The sequence below is a fragment of the Vombatus ursinus genome, unplaced genomic scaffold (assembly GCF_900497805.2).
Source record: "Vombatus ursinus unplaced genomic scaffold, bare-nosed wombat genome assembly UNPS02010788.1, whole genome shotgun sequence".
Lineage (NCBI taxonomy): Eukaryota > Metazoa > Chordata > Mammalia > Diprotodontia > Vombatidae > Vombatus > Vombatus ursinus.
Window position 1 is genome coordinate 5269628 of NW_020950566.1, and position 20479 is coordinate 5290106.

General features: G+C 35.7%; 1 protein-coding gene across 6 annotated transcripts in view; it reads right to left on the reverse strand.

Annotated features, from left to right (window-relative positions):
• CADPS2 (calcium dependent secretion activator 2) overlaps nucleotides 1–20479 on the reverse strand; it is a 700135-nt gene that overhangs the window by 226736 nt on the left and 452920 nt on the right. For all 6 annotated transcript variants that reach the window (XM_027855139.1, XM_027855140.1, XM_027855138.1 and 3 more), the window contains one exon: nucleotides 13293–13359. In XM_027855139.1, the coding sequence (XP_027710940.1) occupies nucleotides 13293–13359 (67 nt within the window). The remainder of the gene's footprint in view (nucleotides 1–13292; nucleotides 13360–20479) is intronic.

Sequence of the window (20479 nt, forward strand, 5' to 3'; positions counted from 1 at the left end):
ACGGAAGAAACCTAAGGGGCCAGATAAGAAGTTTATATTTAATAATTGACACCATAGCTGATATCCAAGGGCTAGGGTTGGCTCTGGGCATTTAGGCAATTGTCATATTGGGAGCAATTATCAATAGATGAAGTAAGTGTGGTCTGAATCTCAAGGCTGTTGAGTTCTTTGTCAAGGAAGTCTTTGAGGATGGGGTATGAGGAAAAAAGTATGAGTAAGAATGTCAGGATTTAGTAAACATAAGGAATCAAACTCAATCAGCAATATCTGAGGACTTTGGCATGGTTTATTCACTCAAGGGCCAATAGGTTGGCATGTTTGCTTTTTATGTTTACCCTTCTATCTAGTCAGGGCCATACTCTTTAATGAACTCTAGGGATTTTGCTTTTGTGTGTAGGTACAGAGGAGAGTTGGGGGTGGGATCACTATAGTTCTAGAGAAAGAGTAAATTGGACAGAAGGAACTGACATTTTTTAAAATAAATAAATCTCCTACTCTACCACTATATATTCCAAATATCAAGTTCTCCCCATCATTAGAACTTTTCTAGAAATTTCAAACCTTCTAAGGAACATTCTGAAGGAGTGTGCTTATTTCTGATATCTTTTCTGCCTTAGCCCTATTGGAAATCAGAGAACTCATGGGTATTTAGGCAGCTGTACATAGTGAACTTGGAGTCAGAAGACTTCATCCTAAATTCTGCCTTGGTCATGATTAGCCATACAACACCGGGCAAGTTATTTAACCTTTTTGGTCTCACTGTCTGCAAAAGACAGATAATGATAATTACCTAGGTAATAGGTCTTTTATAAGAAATGATACACTGTAAAGTGAAATGGAAATACTAGCTAATGTTATGGCCCAAGACACATATTTGATGTCAATGCTTTATTGTTGTGGTATATATATATATATATACACACACACACATATATTAGGGTAATATTTTTTATTTTTCAAGTTGTCAAAAAACATTTATTAAATACTTATTATTTGTCAGGCACTATGACACATGCTAAGGATACAAAGAAGAGCCAAAAACATAGTTGCTACCATCAAAGAGCTTATATTTTAATGGATAAGAAGGCATCTAAGCAACTAGATACAAAAAAGATATACACAGAGTAGACACAAGGCAGTTTGAGCAGGGAGGCCAGTAAAAGCTTAGAAGGGCCTAGACAGGCCTTCTGGAATAGGTGGGATTTGAGCTGAGATTTGAAGAAAGTTAGGGAAACCAAAATGTGGCGATGAGAGGGTAGAACATTCAGATATGGGGGACAGCTAGTGTGAAGGCACAGAGAAGGAAGATTCAATGTGATGCTCAAGAAACTTCAAGAAGTCCAGTGTTGACGGAACATAGAGTTTTTGGAGGAAAAGAAAGGATGAGGAGACTAGAAAGGTGGGAAGAGACCAGGTTACAAAGAGCTTTAAATGACCAAAAAAAGACTATGTATTTGATCCTAGAGATATTAATGAGTGACTGGAGCTCTTTGAAGGGGTGGAGGGAAGATGAAGTGTTCAGATCTATACTTCTTTAGTTGGTGGTGGTATCTGCTTATACTATTAGACATAACATTATGTAAAGTACTTTGCAAACATTAAAGTGACACATAAATATTAGCTATCTGCGTTAAGATTTTTGGGACAACCAAGTTTATATGTCTAGACCTATAATTACTCAGTGTAGGAAACTCCTGGTGTGGAAATCTCTCTGTAAATGCAGATAGGCAACTCTGTATTTTTAAGGTTGTCTTGGACATTGAAAATTAAAGTGGATTGCCTATAGTCAAAAGACTAATGTGTTTCAGAGGAAGGAAAGCCAGGTCTTCCTGACTCACAGGCTGAGCCTCTCCCTAGTATGCCATTGTATCTCTCTAGAAGGATTTGTCATCATAATGGAAGATATTGGTTGTCTAAAAAACAAATAAAATAAGTTACTCACTTCAAAAGATTCTTGTAAATCTTTGATCCAGTCCATTTGTCAAGGGCATGATGCTATTTCACGTGTACTGAAAATATACTTGTGTTTTAAAACTATTTAAAATTGGCCTTCCAGGTAAAAAGCCCTGTTAAGTTTATCTCCCGTTTGACAAAGAATTTTATTGCATAAATCGATGTTTCTGTTTTATTTTTTGTTCTCAATCTCTAACTGAACACTTGAGTTTGAAATCTGAGCTTATTTAGCAAAGGGTAAAGCTTAATTTTTTAAAGTATAATAATTTTGAAGCATTAAGTATGAATGAAAAGCTGTGCAAAGGGGCGAGCTTTGACCAAATCATCCTGTTTCTAAAATGCTAACTCCTTCCTAATCCAATAAAAGTAAATTAAAGTTGATAATGATCAGGTAATTCTTGAGCCTTGGTGTTTTTTTTTTTTTAATTTTTGTTCATTTTGATGGCTCAGTCTTAGCCAACATAATCTGACAAAGTTAATTGGGTCTAAAGAAGGAATAGGGAGTGCAGATGGGAGAGTAATAAAATACTAACTACCATTAGAGTTGTCACTAGCAATTAGGATATTTGACCTGCTTGATAAAAGAAAATGGTGCATTTTGGTGTCAGCATGCTTATGTATCCCAAAGATGGCAACTCAAGACCATTCCAACTTCTATTTCCCTAGCAACTAGGGCCAAATCACCTCCACTTTTATTGTGCTTCCTTTAATCTTTTGGGGGAGCTCTCTTCCACCTCACCTTTTGGGTTTTGCTCTTACTCAAACAAATTTCTACAGCAAATGCATCAGCAGCATCAATTCATATACATCCATCTAGATTGCAGTTTTGAACTTGAAACTATTAGCTTTCCAGCCAAGTAAGCAAAGGCTTTTTAGGGGTAGATTTTCAATAGTTGGTTCACACAGACAGAGTTGTCAATATCCACTGGCACTGATTATTATAATAATCCTCCTACAAGGAAGACTCAGTATCAAAGCCAGAGTCACAACTGGTTCCCTCTGCTCCCAACTATGAGTCACTCTCACATTCTCTATTCTGCCATGCATCTAGGTGGCAGATTGTTGGGGCTGGGATTAGACTGAAACAGGTGGTACCACCTGCTCTGAATTCTTTAGCCCTGTATTTGTTTTCACTGTGTAGCTTACTGATATAATACTCAACAAAGCTTAACCAATTTATTATTTTTTTGCAAATAAAAATCCCTGCAAGAGAAAGACATGGCTAAGCTGAACATTTAATATGCCTAATCCAACCCACCTTTACTCTCTGTAAAAACTGCATTCGCAGTAAAAGAGTGCACATTGACCTTGGATCTATGGATAGAGTATAATCAGCTCCCTCTTTGCTTTTTATTGATCTTAGCAGGACCCCTTAGGTTGCTGTGGTCTTGTAAGGTTTCTGCATCTGGCAGGGGAAACCTATTTTGCTTTCAACTGTCAGCCTGTTCAACACCTGTCCCCTATATCTACACTTTTATGTGCTAACTATAAGAAAGACCACAATTTTCAAGCCTCTATGCTATATCCCTGCTCCAGGAACTGTGTTAACGGCTGGTAGCTTAGCCACTCCCACTGGCTCATTTCTACAAAGATTAAGGCTTAAAGCAAATCCTCAGCTGAAAACAGTCTTGGCAGAAGCCAAAGTTACAGCGAGAGATATTAGAAAATCAGAACTGCTTGTATTCCAGGAAAACACAGCTCTCCCTCAAGGCCAGGATGGATGAAAAAGAAGTATGATCTTATCATTTGCTTGCCAAACACTGTTAATACCATTTAACAAGAGTGCAGAGTCAGAGGAAATTTGATACTTGACTAATCAATAACAAAGATGCTTTGCATGTATTTCACATAGTCAAATAGAGAATTTGTTTTTTAGCACTGAAATGTTCCTATATTAAGTCAACTTCAACATTCACTTAAAATCTTTTGCTAATACAAGTTGCTTTTTTAAAAAAAAGTCTCAGAAAGAGCTAATAAATGTGTGTATCCCTATCATTACTTCTTAGTATCATAGATTAAATATCTTATAACTATATTATATATTCGCTGATTATCAAAGAGCAAGTGTTTAATAAATGTTTAATGACTAATAAATACTTATTTACTAATTGCCAGCCACATAGTTACTTTCCAAGGAAAACCAGAAATTCTAAAGAGAGAAGTTTAGGAAACAACATGATAAAAGATGTTTTTCATCTTCACCTGAGGGAATAGGGCAGTGGCAAGGAGAAAGAAACTTGTCTCTAAGAGGGCCTGAGAAAAGGCTCAAAGTAAACAATTTATTGTAAAAAGAGAGGACAGTATCATCCTCCTTCATTCTACTTTATGCTCTTGATGCATGTTAATGTTCATTTTATACCTGCAAAGTAATCATGAAGAGTTAAATAATTCAGTTTTTTAACCTTCTGAGGATAAATACTATAGATTAATAGCATTTATTATCAGACACTGCCTGTAATCCTACTGTGCAGTGAGGTGCTTTCAATACAGCAGAGTATCTGTGACTTTATCTATCTATATATGTATGGTTTCCAACATTTAAAAATATAATTTATCCATGCCTTCTCCTCCTGTGTAAATCTCAACTAGATCCATCCACAAGTCTTCCAGGGGCTCCCCCTAACTTGCTTGGGGTTTTGCCTAGATATCTTTCCACACTAATGGAGTATGCAAATTGTCCATCCCTCACACTCTAGCTATGTATGATTGACTTACCTCATTTTTGTTACACTCATTAGAGATGTTTTATACTACTTTGCCTGTAAAATTCTTCATTAGCAACGAAAACCGCTCATGTGCACCATCTGCTTCTCCTTTACCTTTTAGATGACCCACAGAAGCAACTCATGAAACATTCTCATAGAAACACCAAGAGATCAAAGTACAAAATATCTCTTTGATGTAATTACGTAATTCTCGGAATCTTTCTACCCCTCCTTCTTCCTTAAACTGCACTGGTTTTGGCATATTTGCTACCTGTTTTCCTACCTTCAGTCATACTTTCCTGTTTGGGTCCCAGCTATCTTTTACTAGCTATGCGGCTGTGGGAAAATCTCATCCCTTCCCTGAGCCTCAGTTTCATTACTTGTAAAATGAGGATAATGATACTTGCACTGCCACCCTTTGACAGCTAGGTGGTGCAGCGGGCCTATCACTAGGCTTGAAATTGGGACTCTTTATCTCATGAGTTCAAATCAGACACCCGCTTTGGGACCCTGGGCACATCACTTAACCCTGTCTGCCTCAGTTACGTCAACTCTAAAATGAGCTGGAGAAGGAAACGGTAAATCACTCCACTATCTTTGCCAAGACAACTCCAAAAATGAGCTCATGAAGAGTCAGATGACTTAAACACGACTGAACAACTGCCACGCGTACAGAGTTCTAAAGGAAGCACTTAGTAAACTGTAAAATATCATATAAATCTGAAAGGTTATTCCTGTTTCTAAAACAGAACTTTGGTAACGTCATTCCCTTTCTCAAAAAATTTTTCATTGACTCCCTATTACCCGATAAATGAACTCTTCATTTTGGCTGCTGAGGCTTTCAGTAACTTCACAGAATTATTTCCTAAGAATTCTATACTCCAGCTGAAGTAAACTATTTGCTTTTCCCCATGTTAGTGGTAAATAGTCAGCTTTAGTGTCACTGTACCATTGTTAATACTCTTCCTTAAGTGCAAAATCCCTTCTCCTATCATCTCTGCTTACTTAAAAAACTACTCATCCTTCTAGGTTCATTTCAAATGCCGTTCTTTTTCATGAAACCAAATGAGGACTACCTATTGCTTCCAAATAGAATATGAGCTCTTCCTCCTTCGAGCCTCACTATTGGAGGTTCTTACTCTTTGTATCATGGCCTCCTTTTTCAATTTGGTGAAAATCTATGTATTCCTTCTCAGAACACTGTTTTTTAAATGCATAAAATAAAATACATGGGATTACAAAGGAAACCAATTATATTGAAATAGTTATAAAATTTTTTAAAAATTCACAAACTCTAGGTCAAGGATTTTTGCATATCATTTCCCCCTATTTTTCTTTTTTTTCCCTCTTTTTTTAAAAAATTTTTAATTTTTTTTAATTTTTAGGCAATTGGGGTTAAGTGACTTGCCCAGGGTCACACAGCTGGTAAGTGTCAAGTGTTTGGTCTGAGGCTAGATTTGAACTCAAGTCCTCCTGACTTCAGGGCCGGTGCTCTATCCACTGTACCATCTAGCTGCCCTTCCCCCTATTTTTCTTAAAAGCATTTATATTTTGCTTTGTGTATTACACTGATTTGTATACTTGTCACTCCTTTTTGTAAATTCTAATGGCAGGGGCTTGTAGCATCTATTACAATGCTTGGTACAGAGCACACAATTATTGAATTTAAATAAATTTCCAATTATAATTTTTAAGTGACAAAGAGTTATGTCACATTTTACTAGTCTTCATTTTCATTTTAGCTAATAATGTTTGGAAGACTTTGTTCAGTTTTAACAAAACATTGATTGGTTCCATTCTAACCTTTCTTTTTCACCCCAAAGTTTCTTTTTCCTTCAGAAACTTAGCCCTCATTTTATTAATTGGTAGGTGGAAAGAAATAAGGATTTATATAGTGCCTACAATGTGCCAGGCATAGTACTAAGCACTTTACAAATACTATCTCATTTGATCCCCGTAACAACCCTGGGAAGGAAGTACTGTTATTACCCTTATTTTACAGATGAGGAAATGGAGGTAAACTGAGTTTAAGAGATTTGCCTAGGCCACACAGTTAGTAGTGTCTAAGGCAGGATTTCAACTCATCTTCCTGACTCCAGGCCTGATGTTTTATTCATTGTACCACCAAGCTGCAATTAGAGAAATATTTTAGTTCTGGCCATAAAAAATGACTGGCTCAGACCACGTTTACATATGTACTCTGTACAGCAATATCTCTATACACACATATACATATATGTGTATGTAAACACACACACATACACACACACACATATATATATGTATATATACTCATCTCTTAAGTAAATGATATGGGCTATGAATCAAAGAAGGAAGTTTCTGTGAAATCTCTAAAAAAATTAAAAAGATAATATCTCACAAAATTTAACCTAAAACTCAATCAGTAAAAACTAAGTTTCTACCTGGAAGTTTGAGTCCTAGTTTTTCAAAATAAATAACTAAATCATTCCAAGGAGAATGATCACTTTAAAATGAAATCTGAAAAATGACAATAGCATTTCTCCTCTCTTGTAGGGAAATAATCCCATATCATTCTCTCTACATATAGGAGGAATTCTATGAGAGTAAGTGCAGCAGGGTGGAAGGAGGGTTTGCTTTGAGATTAGTAAGATCTGGATTCAAGTCCTGTCTCTTATCCATATAAGCTATGTACCTTTGGCAAACCACTTTACTCCTCAGTGCTGCAGACAAAGCTTTAAAATGACAAACAATAAATGGCTATTGTGCACCGCAATGAGGAATTCCCTACTCTGATGAAAGCCCATAGCCAGACCTCCCCTACCACTGCATCTTCTAATTCTAAATCACAATGAATTCTCTATTCTCTTTTAAAAACGGAGAACAAGACAGTAAAAAGCAGAGGAGCAACAGCAGAAAACTAGACAGAACAGTTCTGGTAATTTCCCTAAACATTTAACTATTCCCTGTCAGTTTTCTATTCTTAATGACTATGGAAAGTGCTAAGTGCAAACCACATTGGTGAAGCAGACAGCCACTCTCCCAGAAGCTCCTTCTTGCACTGACAGTATTACATGTCTGTTAACTTCACACCTGTGTCAGTTATTTCATTACCATGTGTAAACATGAGCCTATCTATATCCTGTGACTGAATTTCATGTTCCTTACATATTAATGATATTGTCCAACTGCCTCCAATGTGTGACAAGACTATGCTGCAGGTGATCACCAGGTGTGCTGTTAGGGAATCTGTTATTACTATTATTCTTATTCTTATTATTTGAGTTTAAAGTAGATCCTGCCTGTGTCTCACTGATAGCGGGCTTCCAGCATATCTGTAAAGCACACAGATCACTTCAATGGCATGGGCTGACTGTTTACATCTTGTGCCAACTCAGTTGATATTTAATTAACATTATGTCTTGATAGCCTGCTGTTGTTTGCAGCAACTTCGAGTCATGATTCTGACGCATTGACAACAAGCACTGAACACTTTGATACGGGGCCAAAATAAAGTAAGAGATGTCTATTTCTGTGTCTGGTGACGTCATGCAACAAGTCTGCTTCATTCAGGTTGAACTTTTTCTCTTATCACAGTAGGCCATGCCCCCAGCAGGGCTCAGAAGCATACAGCTGCCAGGATAACATTAAAGTAATTGTTTTGGTACACATGACAGCCTCTTATATCTTCACTGACAATTATCTTTAGAGAACCTTTAGTTTAATTCAATTCTATAAACAAACATTTATTAGGTGCATACTATGTGCAAGGCCCTGAGGTAGGCACTGGTAACAGAGATACAGGGAAAATATATATTGGCCCTGCTTTGAAGGTTATCACCCTTTCTTTTTGGCAAGGATAGGAGACTATAGATATGGAATATTACAAACACTCGTCAAAATCAGTAGATGTATTGATTAGTTTTTCCAAATTATTTTTCTCCCCTATCCTTTCTTTAACTTTTTTTTTTTTTGAGGCAATTGGGGTTAAGTGCCTTGCCCAGGGTCACATAGCTAGTAAGTGTCTGAGGCCAGATTTGAACTTAGGTTTTCCTGACTCCAGGCCTGGTGCTCTATCCACTACGCCACCTAGCTGCCCCCCACCCCCATCATTTGTTTAAAAATATTTTTGTTACAAGAAAAAGTTTCACTGGGTAGGGGAAGAGAAGTGATATATTCAAAAATGAAAGTGGTATAAAAAAAGAAAATATAAGCATAAGAAGTAAAAATTTAAATAAAAAATTCAATTAAGTGATCCAGGTACACAGATAGCTAAAAGACATATTAGAAAATGCCTAAGTGTACAAGAGGAGTCAAGCTGACCTATGAATAAGAGTTTAGAAATGAAGGAAGAAGGGATCATGGACAGTGTGACAGATGAGGTACCACATGAACTGGACCTTGAAGGAGAAGTCAGGGACATATCAGTCAGGGGTAGCAATGTGTCCATGGAGGTATGAAGGTGGAAGTAGGACAATATAGGGCAACATTAAGTTTTGCAGTTTGACTAGAGAGTTTATTCCTTTCAAATTCCCTATGCCAATGAAATCATAGGTCTGTTTCTCCTCCTCCCCACCCACCAGAAAAAAAAGCTTACATTTATATAGCACTTTTAGGCTAACAAAGGAATTCATCTGATCCTCACAACAGCTCTGTGAAGAAGGTAGTATAAGTGTTGTTATTATAGTGAAGGAATATGAGCCTCAAAAATTAGAAGTGAGTTTGTGGTGGTCCAAAAAACCTATACACATACATATATCATATATATATGTGTGTGTGTGTGTGTGTATGTATGTATATATATTTATGTGTGTGTGTATATTCATACACATATTTTGCAATGGCAAAGGTGAAGGGTACAGTTTCTCTTATGACAGACTGCCTCTACCTCCTCTTCCTACCTGTGAATCTTCTCTACCTTTTCAAGAAATTGAAAACTTCATTGCCTCACTTCTTAGTTGGGATGTATTGGCTGATTTACCCTAGTTGTCCTAGTTTTTTTTTTTTTTTTTTAAGGCAACTGGGGTTAAGTGACTTGCCCAGGGTCACACAGCTAGTAAGTGTCAAGTGTTTGATCTGAGGCCAGATTTGAATTCAGGTCCTCCTGACTTCAGGGCCAGTGCTCTATCCACTGCGCCACCTAGCTGCCCCTGGTTGTCCTAGTTTTAACAACTCTATATCTTACATTAATTCGAAGTGATATGAAATTGAGTATACCTTCCAGGTTGAAAAGCTGGCTTTCCTCAGGACTATCACTGAAGTTCCTTTTTTTTTTTTTGTCAAGTTCTTCAAGACCATTAAGTCTGAAGTCCAGGAAACTGCTTTTGTTGTAATTTTCCTTAGTCAAGTCCAGTCAACGAGCACTTCCTAAGTGTCTACTATGTGTTAGGTATTGTGCTAAGCAATGAAGATATAAGAAAAGCCCAGAAACAAACAAAAAAACCAGTCCTTGCTCTCAAGATGCTCATGGTCTAATAGGGAAGTCAACATGCAAACAACTGTGTATACAAATAAGATATATACAGGATAAACTATAAGTAATTAATAGAAGGAAGATATTAGCATTCAAAAGGATTGGGAAAGACTTTTTTGTAGAAGATGGAATTTTAGATGGGACTTGAAGGAAGCCAGGGGGCCCGGAAATAGAGATGAGGAAGGAGAGAATTTTGGCACAGGGGACAGCCAAGGTAAATGCACAGGTTGGGAGATGCAATCTCTTGTTTGAGAAATAGAAACAAGGTCAATGTCATTGGATAGCAGTGTATTTGGTAGGGGTGAGAGTAGGACAGATGGAGGAGTAATATGTAGGAAGGGGCTAGGTTATGAAGAGATTTATATGACAAATTATCTCCATCTTTCTCATCTTTCCATCCCCTCTTCCATATTCCAGGTTCCTCATGTTTTTCCTTGAGTCTTCCTTTGTGTAAGTAAAAAAATGCTAAATAAAGGACAGATGCTTTCACTGCCTTGATGTCCCAAAGCTATTTCAAGGGATATAGGCAGCTGCCAGAGGTGAGATTCAAGCTTCCATTCTTTGACTTCTAATCTAGTGCTTTTTCTACTACATCTTTGGCCTTCCCTGAATGTGCTCAGGGACATTGTTAAATATGGATCAAAAAAGCAATTATCACTAGGAATTATTCTTCTTGAGCAATTACAAGTATAAAAAGGGGATATTGAGACATTTTATGACTGTTAAGATGAATCTGAATAAATTAAAAATCTAAATTTTAAAGTATGTATTTAAATATTACTAAATTAAAAATTATCATCAGTGATATCAGGGTAACTCTTCTCATCCAGTCTAACTTATTATTATTATTATTATTATTATTATTATCATTATTTTTACACAAGCACATTAAACCACTGCTAGAAAAATGAATGAGCCTGCTGAAATGCCTTGGAATCTTTTCCATCATTGTATTTGCTATGGAAAAATCAAAGCTTTGACTCCATTTTAAAGCAAAACTCTTATTCTCTATTTATAATTTTCTGATTCTAGTTGAAATACTAAAATGCCCTTCTTAACACTACAATATGTCCTCAGAATCCATGAGAAATAGGGACAAAAGATAGGAAGAAGCTGTGGTTGAATCTAATTTTATCTAGGAACTAACTGCATTGACTTAAGTTATAGGTACATTTCCCACACTCATAAATGAGAACATTCTCCTCATTTTCTTCCTCTCCTATTCTAGCATTTGCTTTTAATTTAAATGTTTGTAGCAGAGAGTATTTGAAAAGTCTACTTTCCTGGCTCCTAGAGTTCACTTTGAACAACGACTCTACAGCAGGAAAATTCTTACTCTCAATCAATTTCTAGGGGTGCAAAATTCTTGGGCTGATGGCTAGGATCTCCAGCTATATCACTCACATAATACACACTCACAAGTGGTGATGAGATTCACATTATCACTAGAGCACCATCCTGCCGATGGCAGCAGCAGACACAGCAGGGGTACACTGTCCTCCCTACTAAAAATGACTCCTTCACCTTTCAATAATGCAGCCTGCTAGGATGGCCTCCAAGCTGTGTGCAGATACAAGGAGAGTTGTCTTTAAACACGCTAATATAAACTACCCAGTCTCCCCAATGGGCTATTCTAGTTAGACCTGCATGTATTTCTACCCTGGTTTTGAAAAAGTGTGTATTCAATTTGGTTTTTCCTCACAAATGGAATTGTGGGGAAGCTTTCAATTGTTCCTATAACTTTAGCAAGTTTTCTGATTACTGTCTACTGACCACCTCAGTATATTTGAGCCCTGTTCTATGTGTACGCATGTGTAAATAAGATCTACATATGACCCAAATATGATTTAAGCATTTGAGAAAGATATCACCCATAGGCATGTTTTGTTCAGTATTGAGATGTCTAAAATGGAATTACTGAATATAAAAGTACGTTTAATTTCATGTGTATGTATACATATATATGAAAAGCATATTTAATTTCACATATATGACTTCTGTGGATTTGGAAAAATGTTTTAGTATATCAGTAATCAAGAAGAGAAAGAAAATTTCCCATGGACATGGACTATTCTCATTTCTCAGTTATCTTTTAGCAGGATTCTTCAAGACATCAAGAATCTATGACTTAATCAATGTGGGGACTTATTCTACTTCAGCAGATCACAACCAGTTGTAATTCAAGTGACAGCCTTAGAGCTCTGTCAGAGCATCAAAGTGATGGTAAATAAACCTCACAGGTAGATCTGAATGCAGCTCTTCCTGAGTCCAATAGTCTAGCCATTATGCCATACTACTTTTTTGTGGTTAGACAACACAATAAAAATTACTGCTTACATTTCATTTCTTCTGATGAAATATTAGAAAAACAGGAATAAGACAGGGAATCAATGTGAACTATAATGTGGTTAGATTTATGATTTAGTAATCAGTACATTCCACCCTCATCTTCCAATGTGATGTTAAATGACATGACAGAACAACCAGCCCATGTATTGAGAAAAACCAGTCACATAGGTTGTAAAGCATTTTATAACCAAACTACTCTTGATTTATTGAGTTTTACACTTTTCAACCAACTGTTACAGGGTCAGGTAGAAAAAGACCAAATCATTTTTCTTGGGGCAGTCACAAGGCGGTATAAATATTGCCACTGAAAACAATATTTCTTCCTTTATCTTTGTTTGCACTAAAGTGATATCTACATGTTACAGATGACCAGTAGCATGGGAATAAACAAGATTTTTGAGGTTATGTAGTTAAGCTAGGAATCCCACATGTGATTTTTCTGAAATGTATTTCCTTTGGGAGCCATAATGTTTAAACTTTACTACAGAATGGTAATTTAAACAACATAAGATAACTATTTTGATAGAGACCCTTCCTGTCAAGTGAATTAATTTCATTTAAGGGGAGCACATTTTAGAAAAGCAAATAAAATATGCAATAAAATAGTCAAAACCAATACATTCAAGTATTAAGCGTGCTTTCAGAATCCTGCAACACTACAGTCTAAAATATTTTCCTGTCATGAAGAAGTTCTTGGGCATGTTTAAGTGAACATTTTAAAAAATGTGCCTCTTTAAAAACTTGACTAAATGAGTAGGTTTTTTTTCATTTTTTAATGTTGTTATATACTAGGTTACTTAGGAGTAATTGAAATATGAGAAAACTTTACTAACCTGAACAAGAACGAAGTATCGTTTTTTCCACCTTTTCCAAACCTTTTGTCCAAGGGCATATAAATATCTGCCAGGGAAAAACAAGAGAATATATGAATGATTTACACGTTTTTTAATGTTTAATTTAAACTGATCCTTCTTTTTCTTGTTACTGTTGTTGGTGACATTTTCAACATTGTATAAAGTCACTTTCATTCGTTCCTGCAAGTTCTAAAGCATGGATTAACTAAATGCAAAAGTTGATTCACTTGGAATCTTTGTGAAACAAAATAGCTGAGCCAAGGATATGTGATTAGAAGAGCACTGATATAAGTTGTTTGCCATCATGTCAGTTATAACTATACACAGAAGAGATTTGGATTCAGAAAGCACCTAACATATAGACAATTCCTATGTCATTAATTGTTTCCATTAAAATATGAATTTGAGTGAAATGATGTCATAGGAGGCAGGTCTACAGAACTAGTTTGTATGTACTTACATTAAGCAACATGGTGATGTTAAGAAGATAAGTGAAGAAGACAAATTGTTACTGATTCTTTCCAAATACTAGCTCAGATCAGTGCTAAACATTCATTTTGTGCCTCTGGCAAATGCATGAATGATGTTACCTTGGGCTTTTACATAATTATTGTGTTTGGCTATAATTATGATCATCATTATTATAAAGGAAGTCAGAATACTGTAGTGAATATAGAACAAACTAGCCTCAAAGTTAGAAAAACTCGATCAGGTGCAAATCTTGTCTCTGACACATACTGGCTTTGTGACCCTGGGCAAGTTATTTTACTTTTAAGTGCTCTAGGCAACTCTCTTAAGACACTAAGTAACAGGCAAGGTGTGGGCCTTTATTGTTAGAAGGAATTTTGTCATCCAAGAGTTTCCTATACTTCTTATCTCAATCCTATTACTGTAAAATTATATTAGTCAATGTTATGCTCAGTGTATCTATATGAATAATAATATCCTCAACTTTAGGAAGTCATTATGTGCCATGACTGATGGTGATATGATGATAAATTGTAAAATTATAAAATGATTAAAATACTGACTCTATAGGGGTACCATACTTTTGCATGTTGGTCAAAACTATTTTTCCTATGGGCAACAAAGTGGTGCAGTAGATAGAGCACTGGGCTTGGAGGCAGAAGATCTGAGTTCAAATCTGATCTCAGATACTAGCTGTATGATCCTGGGCAAGTCACTTAACCCCTATTTGCCTCAGTTCCTCATCTGTAAAATGGGGGCACACTAGAGAGGGAAATGGCAAACCACTCCAGTATCTTTGCCAACAAAATCCCATGGACAAAAGTCCATGGGGTCACATAGAGTTGGACACAACTTAACAACAATAACAAAAACTTTTACAATGGCTATTACGGAATTTTGATCAATCAAGATTGCATTTATTTGCTAACAGAGGATCCATTTATTAATGAAGAGGTAAGAGAAGAACAAACAGAATATGACAAAGAATTTATGAGAATGGATAGCAAACAAGATACATTCTCATTTCAAAAATTAAGTAAATGTGAACATAGTGCATATTTCCCTTCTGATTCAGTTTCACACATTCTGACATTTGAGAATAATAGAATGAAATTTAAAATTGGAAACAAATTTCTACAGATTATCAAGAAACAAATACGACTGAAAATCACGTAAGGGGGGATATCACATTTTATGATGTATTATTAAACAATCACTTTTACAAGATAAGAATTTATTTTTATCTTGTTTTTATTGATATCTTTTGTTTTTTAATATTACCTTCATTTCCAAATATTTGCTTATTCTCACCTTTACCCTGTGGCCCATCCCTTTAAGAAACAATTTAAAAAGACAGAAAAAGCAGGTCAGCAAAACCAAACAATAGATTGACCATGTATCTGAATATTTCATACCAAGAGTTTCCCACCTCTGGAAAGAGGAGGTGTATTTTCTTAACTTTTCTTTAGTGCCATGAGTGACACTATAATTACATAGCTTTCAGTAGCTTTTGTTTTTGGCTGTTTTTCCATTTATATCATTGTAGTCATTGTGCATGTTGTTTTCTTTACTCCGCTCACTTCACTCAGCATCCCTTCAAATAAGTCTCCTCATGCTTCTCTGAATCCTTCCTATTTTTTTATTTCTTATGATGTACTGATAACTTATTGCATTACATATAAAATTTATTTAGTCATTCCTCAATTAATATACACTTATTTTTGTTTATGGTTTTTTGGTACCTGGGATTATTTGACTAGCAGTGAAATCTCTGGGTCAAAGAATATAGGTATTTAAGCTCAAATTCTAAATTACCTTCCATCATGACTGGACAAATTGAAAGCTCAGTGCCTTTGTTTCCACAGCCTCTCCAATAATGACTTTGTCCATCTTTTGCCAGTTTGCTGGATTTGAAGTGAAACCTCAAAGCTGTTTAATTTGCATTCATTTCTTTCATTATTAGTGGAACTAACAAATGGTTATTACTACTCTGTAATTCTTTTGACAGCAATTTGCTCATGTTCTTTGACCATTTGTCTTTTGTATAATTGCTCTTGGCCCTATATGTTTGTGCTACTTCTCTATTAAAAGGCAGTGTGGCATGGAGTATGGAGAGCTCATCTTGAAGGCAGCAAGCTTTGAGTTCAAGTAATATCCTGGACACATACTGATTTTGTGACCCTGGGCAAGTCACTTAATTTCTTAGTGCTCTAGATAATTCAAATTTCCTATACTTTTTGGGTATCAAACCCTTAGAAATAACATACAAATATTACTCCCAAATGACAGTTTCAATTTTTATTCTAGTTCCACTGATTTTGTTTGTATAATAGCTATTCAATTTATCTCATCTTTTGTGTTCACTTCTATCCTTGGGTTAACAAATTTTTTCCCTAGCCACATCTGTGAAACATAACTGGTTTGGTTCTTTTCTATTTTTTAATTGTGTGTACTTTTATATACATATCATGTACCCATTTTGAGTTTATTTGGTATGTGGCAAAAAATATTGATCAAAAATAATTTACTAACAAACTACTTTCCAGTTTTTCCAGCTGTTTTGGCCAAATTGGGAGTTCTTCTCCAAGTAATTTATATTCCCAAGTTTATTAAACATTGGGTTACTGAGTTTGATATAGAATATTCTATTTATCTATTTTTCTAATTTTATACCATTACAAAACATTTTTTAAAATTTTTTTTTTTTTTTTAGGCAATTGGGGTTAAGTGACTTGCCCAGGGTCACACAGCTAATAAGTGTCAAGTGTTTGGTTTGAGGTTAGATTTGAACTCAGGTCCTCCTGACTTCAGGGCCAGTGCTCTATCCACTGCGCCACCTAGCTGCCCCAACATTTCTTTTTTTAAAAAATCTTATTTAATATTTTATTTTTCCCAATTACATGAAAAAATGATTTTAACAATCTTTTTTAAAAATTTTGAGTTTTAAATTCTCCCTGGCTCTCCCGCCCATTGAGAAGGCAAGTAATTTTACGTAGGTTATACACGTGTAGTCATGCAAAACACACTTCCATGTAAATCAATCTATGAAAGAAAACACAGACAAAAAAACCTCAAGAAAAATAAACAAAAAGTATCTTTGATTTGCATGCAAGCTCTACCAGTTCTTTCTCTGGAGATGGACAACACTTTTCATGATAAGCCCTGTCTTGGATCATTGTACTGTTGAAAATAGCTAAGTTATTCACAGGAGATCATCATACAATATTGCTGTTATTGTGTATAATATTGTTCTGGTTCTGCTCATTTCACTTTGCATCAGTTCATGTAAGTGTTTCCATGCAAAATATTTCTTTTGATAATGCTTTATAATATAATTTGAGGTCTGGAAGTCCTATTCTCTCTACATTCCTACTTTAAAAATTATTTCCCTCAAGACTTTAGCCCCTTAATTCTTCCAAATTAATTTTATTTTGTCTACTTTTATAAAGTGCTACATCATAGTATAATTATAATATAAGTCTACATTCAAGTGGCATTGTCACCTTTGTTATATGAACATGGCCTAAGCACAAGCAATGTATATCTCTCCAATTATTTAAATCATTCTTGTTTTTTTTTAAAGGTGTGTTATGTAATTGCACTATGTACAACTCGAGTATACTTAGGTTATAACCATTTAGTTTTACATAAGAGCTGTATTTGAAATTCTGAAGATGAACATTAAAAGTTATTTTTATTTTAATTTATCCATAATTATATTTAAATTGTAACATTGTTTCTTCTTTTATTTTAATGTGATATTAATAAACCAATGTTTGAAAATGCTCAGCATATCACCATTTGAAATGTCAATTATTCTAACTCCAAAAAGAGAGATAATTGTAGAGGCTGGAGGCAGTGGAAAGTTCCTTCCAGATCCTTCACTTAAAGAGAGTGCAGAGGGCAGCAACTTAGAGCTTCCCAGCTGGCTGTACTTCTGTCTTGTCTCCCTCCTAAAAATGTGAATTCCCATGAACATGGCAAGGCAGGGACTTTACTCCCCTCCTCTTTTATCTGTATACTTAGTACTTAGCACAGTGCCTGGCACATAGCAAATGCTTAATAAATATTTACTGACTATTTCCAAGAACATGCCAGGTTGAAAAATGAGTTAAAATGGAGGTATTTTAAAATTATACCACAAAAATCATAAACATAATGTCTGACTTGGTGACAATTTATCATTAGTAAAAATGTAAGAATTTTGAGTCATATTCTCTTATTTTGAAAGCCAAATATATTATGGAATTTTGATATTTTAATATTTTCATGGTCCCCAAACCCTTTTTTGCTTAAATGAAGGTTTCACATTAAGAAACTTATTACATTGCCCTAATTTATTCATGTTATCTTTAGATGTCAAAATAAAATAGTACCCATTAATTGAGCAAGCATTTTATTTTACCTAGGTGGTACAATAGACCTGAAGTCAGGATAAACTGAATTCAAATTCGACCTTCGACATTTCTAACTTATTCTTGGCAAATCAATTAACCGCTATCTGCCTCAGTTTCCTTAACTGTAAAATGAGGATAATAATAGCACGTACATCCTAGTGTTGTTGTGAAGATCAAGTGAGATAATCTTTGTAAAGTGCCTGGTACATAGTAAGCACTATATAAATGCTTCCCCCCCCTCCACTCCCCATTTTATATATAAAACATTTAGTTTCTCAAGTCTTTTAATGATAAGATTTTTTTAAGATAGCATCAAGGTTATGTAACCTTACAGCCTTTAACTTTTGTTGTGTTGAAACTGGTCACCAATATTGGGATTGTGATCATGTAATCCTGCTCGATAACCTTCAAAGGTTCTCCAAACTCCTTGCCTGGAATTGAATGAGGGAGGTACTAAAGGTTATCATAGATATGAGGAGGTTATTTAAGACTGGGGAATCATGGAACTTCATGGAGATAGCAGAATATGAACTGGGCCTTAAAGGACTTCAATAGGAAGAAATGCAGTCAGAAGAAATATGCAAGTGTCTACCATAATCTGGTTCCAATCTCCTTTTCTAGTCTTCTCTCTCACCACTCCTTTTTGTCATCTCTATGTCCTAACTACGTTGGGCTACTTATCATTCCTTGAATTTGTTCATCCTCCTCCTATTCTGTGATTTTTACTCACAGTATCCACTATACTTAAATGCATTCCCTGACTGCATTTCTTCCTGATGAAATTCTTCAAGACCAGGTTCAGATTCTATCCTCTTCATGACGTTCCATGATTCCCCTGTCTTAAATGACCTCCTCATATTTATGATAAACTTTTGTACTTCTTTTATGCACTTACATATCTGTGAATCTATCTTAACCCTTCCATTAGACTGCCAGCTTGTTGTAGGCAGGGGTCATATTATAATCAATCTTTTTATTGCCAGTGTCTTTCTTTTACTGTATAAACATTGGCTGACTTGTGTTGAATTAGGAAGAGTTGACTCCAGGATCTATTTTGAATTTTCTTTTATCATTATGGCTTATTTCTCAGAATGCTATTCTACTTCCATCCTATCCCTCACACACTTCTGGTTCCTCACTCTCTGGAGCTGGAGGGAAATGCACTTAATGACAACTAGATTGATAAGCCAGATGGGAAGAAATCTCTTCATAGCCATTGCTGATGCTCTCACTTACTGAGTACTTAGTCTTATGCTCTTCCTAATTGACCCTGGTTTTGTTCTATTTTCCAAATATTGTATTTTTTCTACATTTCTATTGCTCTGTCCCTGGTTTTTCTCTTTATTTCTTTACCTTGTGATTTTCCCCTTTGAAATGCACAGGCTTAAGCTTCAGTTACAGTGTTAAAAGCAATAACTTTGACAGCTGAATGTAGGAGATGTGAGTGATGTCCTCTCCAAGCATATGTCACCAGGCTCATTGTTGACACAGAGGACATTCAGAGCAATCTCCGTGACCACAGATTGCTTCCTAACTCCTACAAGTCTGTTTCACTTGCCATGTGGCTGGATAACTGGGTCTCATGAAAGTGGAAGGCAGTAGTGTGACGTAAGCCACCAACACCATAAACAAGTCAAGGGTAAGTCCTGCTAACAGTGAGTTAAGTACAGCAATGAAAGTAAGACTGTCAGAACTAACACTGGATAAACAGAGATGGAACTGTAGGTGGACAGGTTAGAAATGGAACCCAGGGTAGACTGAAAGTAGATGAAAAATTGTAATTAAAGCAAAAGCTCAGGCAGGGGCCTCTGGGCTATTGGGGATGACATACTATAATTCATTTAATTAATCAAATGGAAAATTCTTTCATTTAAGCATTTATAGAACAGGTTGCTATGTTCAGTGACCACTTCTGACACTTATTAGCTCTTTAAGCCAGGACAAGTCATTTAATCTCTCTGACCCTCAGTTTCCTCATCAATTTGTAGCATGTATCCTCTCCTTCCACTCCCTCAGAGCACATACAACTGCCATTCTAGTTGACCATGAGGGAGATTTGGGGACTGTTTTTTCAGCCAGGTATGACTATTCTCCTGAGGATTTCTTTACGGTCTGCTAAGTTGGATGATCTGATGCTGCGGCATTCCACACTTGATAGAAGAAGAGATGGTTTCTAGTCTTTTTTTAGATGAAGCCCTCCAGGTGACAAGATGTGACAGAATTAAGGAGCAAAGAGAAGAATGACCTCGAAAGGAAGGGGTTGGATTAGACAACTTCTAAGGTCATATTCAACTCTAAATC